At 34.1% G+C, this 9043-nt stretch overlaps 1 protein-coding gene across 1 annotated transcript in view; it reads right to left on the bottom strand.

Annotated features, from left to right (window-relative positions):
• Positions 1-2074: 2074 nt before the first annotated feature.
• Positions 2075-9043, bottom strand: part of LOC106473353 (G1/S-specific cyclin-D2-like) — a gene marked incomplete at its 5' end in the record, with an annotated part of 32666 nt that continues 25697 nt past the window's right edge. The window contains 2 exons of the mRNA XM_013934034.2: positions 2075-4989; positions 7882-8027. Of these exons, the coding sequence (XP_013789488.1) occupies positions 4840-4989; positions 7882-8027 (296 nt within the window). The remainder of the gene's footprint in view (positions 4990-7881; positions 8028-9043) is intronic.

Below are 9043 nucleotides of genomic sequence, written 5' to 3'. Positions count from 1 at the left end.
CGTCAAGTATTTCAGGCTAGAAATTATGATGAAACAGGGTATTGTGAATAGGGTTAGCATTTCATTCGTAGATAGCCTAATATGGCTTTCAATTAGATGAGTGCATTAATGACACTTCAACCTCGCTGTATATTGTAGCTTTTACCGACAAAATCTTTCACTGTAAATGAGAGCTTAAAAAAAAAGCCAACTAGCTAACATCTAAAGTCCAAAAGGTTTCGAGTTTCAGTGTTATATACCTACAACTTTTAACAGTCTTGTAATGGGTTTTTATTTATTCATACTTTTTTTTTAGTTTTATAACCGACACATAGTCAGTTTACACAACCGAGTACGGTTAATAACGAACTTGTCTTCAGTTTGTAATATTTGTAGATAAGATACGTGAATTAATTCAAGAGTTAGCTCCAAAAATTATAAAAATAACATTCTTTTTTGCTCGATAACATTTGAAAAGTTACAAAAGATCAGTTTGCTTGTTTGTAGTTAAACACAAAGCTACACAATGGGCTATCTGTGCTCTGCCCACCACGGGCATCGAAACCCGGTTTCTAGCGTTGTAAGTCCGCAGACATACCGCTGTGCCACCGGAGGGGCAAAAGATCAGTTTTTGTGTTTTTAGCTATAAACTTCGGATGGTCTTTACGATATATGCATTGAAAGTTTTATTATTTGTTCTTGAAAGATTCGGACTTCGTCTGGCCTAACGTATAACGTTTCGGGTTGCGTACGAAGGTTCAAGATTTGAGGTGTGATTTGACATTGAACTCGTTCTGCACTTTCAGCTCCGGGGGTAATATAAACGTGACAATCCTGCAATATTGCTAGAATAGCTGTGTATATAGCAGGTCTTACCGGCTTGTTTTTCCTATGGTTAGCAGTTCAAAATTAAGAGTTGGCTATGCTTGAACACAGACATAGCTATTTAGCCGTAACGTCATATAAAGAGCAATTCCGGCTGAAGATACCAAATAGCTTAAAAAAAACTGAATTGTTAAATGTAAACGGTATTCATGAGTAAAACTGTTTACAAAAGATTATATTAGTTGGTATTAAAACTCGAATTTTAAAATATAAAACTTCAGATGTCATATAAAGAGCAATTCCAGCTGAAGATACCAAATAGCTTAAAAAAAACTCAATTGTTAAATGTAAACGGTATACACGAGTAAAAACTGTTTACAAAAGATTATATTAGTTGGTATTAAAACTCGAATTTTAAAATCTAAAACTTCAGATGTCTAATTTTTATGATTCATTTGATAATTGTTTTTATACTTGTTATTTAAGTTTAGGAACACGACTCTTAACTGGTTTATGATTCCACTCCCATTTTTCTTAGGGCGAAAATCGCTCTTTTTTATGTCATAAGAATACGAGCTAGTGCTCTGATAATCCCGTTTCTTAATCCCTAGAACTTACTGTTTACAGGCCATGACGTCATTGCTATTCTTAAAGATGATCTACCATATTATTAAGAAATCCATGTTTGGCATATTAGTCATAGAACTGTAACAACTAATTAAACAAAAAAAAAAAACATTAATTACATTTCTATTTGCGATACATATTTTAATCATAAAACGTCTTTTCATCTGTGTTGCGCTTTTATAACAAATAATATCACATTTTTACACACACACGTAGCTTATGGTCCAGACTTGCTTTGTTCAATCTAGCCTCGTTTCTGTGCGTTGAAATATACACCTATGTTTGATGAGGAAACACACTTTGAAACTAATAGTTTTAAGAAGGCTTGAACTAGTAATGAAAACTTTATTAACCATTCAAGCCGTCTACAAACTTTATTATAAACATCTTTATTTTTACTTGCACAGAGAAGTTTAAGAACTATTTTAGGTAGTTATAATAAGCACTCATTAAACGTTTTACAAACCACATTCATACTGAGAGATACGTCCTCTGGTCGCGGAGTCGATATGTTTTATCATATATACTTATATAGAACACACGTCCTCGGTAGAATCTTGACGAAATCTGATCCATTCGCCTCATCAGTATAGAATACACAAATATTCCGACAGGTACGTTATTGAATAAAAACTTCAAAACATTTTATTAAAGAAGCCGCTTTATTCAACATGTAAAAATACCTAATAGAAAAAGACAAGAGTTGCATATACACCCCTCCCCCCCCCCTCACACACACAACAGAAACTAACGACAATTTAGAGGCACACGTGCATATCTAGCTCTAGTTTCGAGTTTACAAGAATCCTCAACTTTAAGGCGCAGATAAACAACAACAAATGTAAGTACTGTGTATAAGCAAGCTGAAGGAAGTTACAATTAAGGAGACAAGATCGAAAAGTCACGGCGAGTTTTAACAGTGAAGTCAAAGATTAAATATTCCTGAGAATACTATATATCAACCCATATTATAGAAAAGCGTTGTGGGATGACTTCGATACCTTCTTTTCTGACTCAAGTATTAGCGTTTCATCTGAACTGTAACCAAGAAGGAATAATTGAAAAAAGGTGTAAAAACAAATCAGATACAACATAAAAAATAAACTTATGAAATGAAATCCTACAAACGATTCTATAAAGGCTGTATTTTTAAGTAGAATTACTCTCCATGCCAGTGCTTCAGTGCTTTAACCCGCTTACTCTATGCTTAAATTAAGTTGGACAAATGAAAATATAATTAATTAAAGTAGAAATTAACTTGAAACTCATGTTTATACGTGTCATCTCCTTTCTTTTCACCATTAAAAAAATTGACAATAATTACGCCCTCTAGTTTACTTAACAAGAAACACTTTCCGTTGCCATTGACAAAATATTATTTCATTCCTTTTTTTTTTCTTTGAACAAATACATGTTTAAAATATACAATGATGTCGTTTTATCCGTATCATTAGAACATTTAACTCAATTCACAAGACATAGATCACATTTTCGAATATAAAAAATCCAAATATTAAATGCCTCAAACGTTTTTTGGACAACCAAAATCCACTTTTTTTTCGGCAACTTTAATCAACAACTAAAATTTAACTACAACAAATATGGTTGAACTTCGAACTTGTCTCAAGTTACAGTCATCATAACACTCGAAATTCTACCCTCTTTCTTTACCAATTGAATATCCGCACAAGTTCCCCGTCTGAATTCGTTAGGTTGACGTGAATGTATGCGTATATTCATATCTAGAGGCTGAAAACCAAACTTACAAATTGGTGGGTAGTAATCATTATTAAAGGTCCCATCAAATTAAAGATTAACCACAATGTACAGTGCCTTTTCTATTTCAGTCTTATTAATGAAATAAAAATTCAGTTTTATATCCTTTACTTCAGCAGTTGTTAATAACAACTCTTCAACAGGTTACTGCTTTTCACTTATCCAAGTAATTTATTCTTATGCTTAAAACCAATGGCAGCTATTTAAAACGGCTTACAGTACTTCGAATATAATAAGAAAGCACTTTGTTCTACGTGGACTGCAAATGTTGCCATACTTTTAATCTTGATACACACAGAAGAAAAGATTTGTGTACAACAACTGAAAAATAAATAAAGATTTCCACAATTAGGTAAATGTGTGAAAAGATGTGAATCTGGAACGTAGGTTACTATCTAAAATATTTTATATCTAGAATACAGATTGTTGTAGAAATGAATTTTTAGTAACCACAAGTTTAACTGCGTTAGTAAAGCGTTTTAGTGCCACACGTGGTACGTATGGAAACACATGACTGTAGTATATTTAACTCATCATTTTTATCGTTAATCGTCTATTTTAAAAGTATTTGTTTACCGTTAAGATTTGAGCCCACTTTTAACAATAACTGAAATATATTGACTTTCTTTTTCCTCCTTTTTCATAATCTTTCGCAGATTGAAAACAAAAAAAATATTAATTCATAACTAAGTCAACTTTTCTACGCTAACTGACTACCTCCAGGAAAAATAATTCGTGTATAGTACAAACACAAAGAACTTAATATTAAAATTTTGCCACAGTTTTATGTGGAATACAATTCTCGTTAAAACAAACCCTATATTGAAACTGGATAAAAAATATGAGCTCGAGGTTATACGAGGAAGCACTAGTGTTTAATCACAGACGAGGTGACATACAAAACGTTAAGTACGATGGGATGTTATAAAAAACGTAGCGAATTTTGATAGTAAAGGAAACAACAACAAATACACTCAACGTAGAATGGTTATAGAACAAATTAATATGCATTCTTGGGCTGTTTGTATGTGAATATAGTCGCTGATCAGTCAAAAATAAAATATAATTGGGTTTTTTTTTCTTGTCCCATCTTCATACTCATTCTCAAAATTAAATTATTCTTGGATTTGTTTAACTAAATACATTCAATACACAAACAAAGTCGTTATTACATATTTAAGCTATAACTACCAACCTTTCTCTTTCAAACACCCTCTCATAAAATATTGCATGTTATTTATTTCAAAGAAGTTGAGAACTGTGTATGTAAAAGGAGTTAAAAAATTCCCTAAATATCTTACAGTAAAGAAAGACTATACACTCTTGGAATGCTTAAAATGTACAAGATTGGGATATTGGCAGAGTTGATCCGAGGTATTGACGTAATGACAGCTGTGCACTTGCTGTTGCTAAATATTGTTAATTTACAGTCATTTACTATTTCATATAGGCAAAAAATCCGAGTAATTAGTGATGCATGCTTCATTTTCGTGTTTTTTTTTTCTTTCCCAAAATACACAATATGACTAGGACTCGAGTGCTGACAAGTATAGAGGTCAGCACTGTTGACGACTTTTAAGCCTGGTAAAACGTAAATATCCATTTCAGTAAGCAGACTCACTAATACAATTCTTAAAAGTGGACATCTTGAACATCTGTTGGAGTGTCTGGTTTAACATTTTCCCTGTCAATAACCACGACAGCCTCTAGTTTATTAAAGGTTTTGCCTGAAGGGGGCGCCACCATACTTTCAATTTGCTCGAGGCAGTGACGAAGGCAATCCTGCGAACAAAAATTCAGGAATATATTTTAAAACTTATATTAAGACAAAAATCATATTATTCTGGTGTTGCATTTCTTATTCGAAAAATCTCATTAGAATAACATCGAAAAACTGAATTTAGTTTGCTGAATCAAGTATACTTGGAGATGGAAGTTTACTTCCGAGTATTTGAAAAGTTCAACATCATTCATGTAATAAAATATTGAAACACATGTACAAAGTAAAGAGGCTTAAAAATAATTATTTGTTAACAAATTTTGTATAACTAAAAATGTTTCATAAAAAAGTACATAAAATGTTTGTAGCATCCATAAGACGAAGAATACTTCAGACATTGGCATCTTTTGAACACTAGTGTTTTTATTTTGTTACGCAGCTAACACGAGCAAGGTGTAGTGACATTTGATGACTAATTTATCTACGACGAATGTCTTCGGTTAAAGTGGTAGATGTCTTACTCCCGAGCTGTCCCAAAGCTTAAAAACAACATAAAATAGAAGCCGCCGAACATCAGTACAAGACTCGAGGCACGGATGACCTCCAAATACTTATTTTTTTCTGTTTTGACTTTCACTTCTAGAACCGCACCCTTGAACACCATGGGTGGTAGCTAGAGGCACAAAAAATCATAGGAAGGGGTTACCCTAACCATCTGTTCCATCAATATCATTGTTCTCAAGAATGCAGGAGAAAGAAACAAGAAAGCTGAAAAAATTACAGATATTCAGTTTGTTTCCGTAGCATCAACTAAATCCTGTCCAAATCTGTCGTTTGAGGATAATCAATTGAACCCTTATAAATGTTGTCGGATAACGTGAAAACTACAAATTGAAAGGATTGTGTCCAGTGAGAAATCGAACACCACGTTTCCAAACATCAGTCTAAGCTTCACCAATCTTTCAGTATTCTAAAAAAACATTATACCTAGTTCACTTACTTAGAGATCTACATTTCAATTCGCGGTTATATTACTGAATGCTGTTGAGTGATTGCTTGACTGTGTGAGTAATAGAGGACATAATAATAAAATATTTTGCAGTGAAACCTAAAATAATAAACTACCACTTTTGAGATACTATGTTTGATATTCACGCTTGTAAAACCCGACAAAAAATTTGTTTACTTCAGGTTAGGTCTCCCAGTGGGCCAGCGTAAGTTCGCGGATTTATAACACTTAATTTCAGGTAAGTTCGCGGATTTATAACACTTAATTTCGATTCCCTAGTTCTACAAAGCTCACATATCTATATGTAGCTTTCGCTAAAAAATCAAAAACAAGCAAATGCAAGTCACTGGCTTGTTAAAACTGTTTGCTACCGGTGTGGTCCACAGATTGCTTCATATTGAGGATTTATGTTTTAGCCTACCAGAACACACAATATAAAGAAAGAACTGACCAAACAAATTGAATGGCATCACTGTCATTTTCTATGGAACATACATAGAAAACTCCATCATTAATCAGTGGAATTGATTGTAATATTGATGCAAATTTGGCTTAATTTTTTGGTGTAACTTGTATGTTATTAGTGGCCCTGTAACCAACAAAGCCGTGGACCCAAAAGGAATTTGGTGCGTAAATAACTTAGATAAAAGTGTTTTAAAAAGCCAAAAAATAAAAATAAGGAAGATTACTGCAATTCTTAAGAGTTGTAGCTTTAATTACTGTGTACAAAAAAAGAAGACAGATTTAGAGATTGCATTAACACAGGTAAGAATGTAAATGCCTGATTTTGAAAAATAACTGTATTTTCAAATATTTTTATGCGTTTCTCTATAAGATTTGTTACAAAATCTCTAATACAATAATTTACTTTCCTGTAAGAATACGAAATAATAAAAAAAAGTTTTTGCTTATTTGTACAAGGTGGGTTTTAGGGTTTTTTCAGAGAACTTTCCAAGGCCGGTAGTAGACTTAACAGGGCAACATTAAACTTATCTACAGTAAAAGACGCCGAAACATTTCATTTTCCTGTAGACTATGAAACGAAATGCCGCTTGCCGTTGGGTGCAATGTTTTAAAATTGAGATTTGTAGGTGGCTCCACCTCAGAAGATGAGCGCAGCTGTACTCCTAGCCGTTTACAGTCAGTGGCTTTGTGATGGAGCGGCGGGCAGTGATGGAATGTACGATTAGACCTACCACTATAGGCAACGGTAAGTCATTATACGCTCTATAGCTTACAAGTGAGACTAAGAAGCTTCCCGTCCGTTTGTGACCTTGACGTGAGAGCTGAAAGGCCAGCAGCGCCACGAAAAGAAGGGGAACGGGAAGCTGTGATTATAAAGTCTGCACCAACTCCCAGGCTGCACTATATCGGGGATAATATTTCCTTCTCTGTAGACTGGTGCAAAAACCTCGTCCTACATCCTGTATCTGCTTACTCATCATACTCGGGGTGATCCCTTCTTCTCTGTCCTTCGTCATCAGACACTAGATAATTATGGAGACGTTCTTGCTGACATTATATTAGTATCACCTCAGTAAGGATCGTCCTATTTAACATTTGAAGGGAACAGCTTAGTCGCGAAGCTTTGAGATATCCTGTCGCTGTAACCGTAAACTTTCTCGGTACACAAAGCAGTTCTAGTTTTACGCTTCTTCTGAACGACCACTAAAAAATATAATAAGGAAGAAAACGTCACAACATACAAGCAACGACAAGAAACAAATATCACTTCCATGATCGCATAAACACAATTTACCACTTTTGGTTTGTTCCTACAAACAAACTTTTCACACGAGTCTCGTATTTCAAGTACACTTCCTGACTAGTGGAGGAACTTGTATTTTCTCTATTATCTCTTATGGCAGAATATAATAATAAATACGACATATTCACACACAAAATATATCATCAATTATGAATACATATATTAGGCAAAACTTACCACTTCAATCCCTAAGATCTGATGCAGCCTCGTCAAGAGTTCCTGTTGAGAAGACCACTGCTTATTTAGCCACAACAAGCCTTGCACAGCTGCACCCACACTGGCAGCAGCAACCATTGATGGTGGATACAGGGAAAAATTGAAATCTAGAAAAAAAAAATCGAAATCATGATCCTTTTGCTATTTGAAGCTATTGATAATAGCTATACTTTAACAACTACAATGATCGTGGCACACGGTAGTACTCTTGTTGTTACGTAACATAGTACAATAAATCTTTCTCAGGAACAGCGCTGAATACATTTCTTGATCAGATCCAAAAAACTGATAAAATTCTAGCGCTTTCGACAGGTCCACCTGTCTTCTTCAGAGGTTAATTTCAACCTTCATCTTTGAAGAAGTCGGATCATTCTACCGAAAGCGCTAGTTTCGCCTGGTTATTTACCAGAGTCTAGCTTTTTTCTTTCTTAGACTGAACGTATGTGTACGCTGTGTGAACGTATGTGTACAGAGATGACGCTTATAGGACAAACACGCGTGTCAAATGTATTTCCTTTTCCCTGTTTTGTAATCTATAGCTGTTAATGCACTTTGGAATAAGTGTATCATAACACATACACAAAATGGCGTACTTTTCTCTTATATGAATAATAATTTAAACAGCTAGAAACTCTCATGACAAAAATTAAAGTTCTTAATTTCATGAAGCCACCTTAAACTTCACTGGTTAAACACATTATTTCAGGAACAAAGAATTAAAAACTTGTCACAGAAATAATTTGAAACAAACGTATCTTCCGCTCTACATTTAGTTATATTTAATGTTAAAAGCTGCCATTTGTTGCTTACACGTACACTTTTGTGTGAGGAGATTCCTGAATATGCATTATTCTGGATAGTTTTAAACAGTGCCTGGGTAGTGTGAACATAATAAACACTAACCGGTGTTATTGTTTAATGTGATAGAGCTTGAATTTCCGGCAATTACTTCCCTGTTAACATTATGTAGAGAAGCCATGGTGACCTAACGTAGTGTTACGTCTCGGTTTGTTAATTAACTTTCCGTAACTTCGTTGCGACGAAACTTTAACGACACAAGTCCTTACTTAATAAAAACTGGTTTATTCTTTCCGAATATAACTTTACCGATACATTCAACTTC

The sequence above is a fragment of the Limulus polyphemus genome, unplaced genomic scaffold (assembly GCF_000517525.1).
Source record: "Limulus polyphemus unplaced genomic scaffold, Limulus_polyphemus-2.1.2 Scaffold6105, whole genome shotgun sequence".
Lineage (NCBI taxonomy): Eukaryota > Metazoa > Arthropoda > Merostomata > Xiphosura > Limulidae > Limulus > Limulus polyphemus.
Note: the sequence above shows the minus strand (reverse complement) of the source record. Positions and strands in the feature narration are given on the sequence as shown.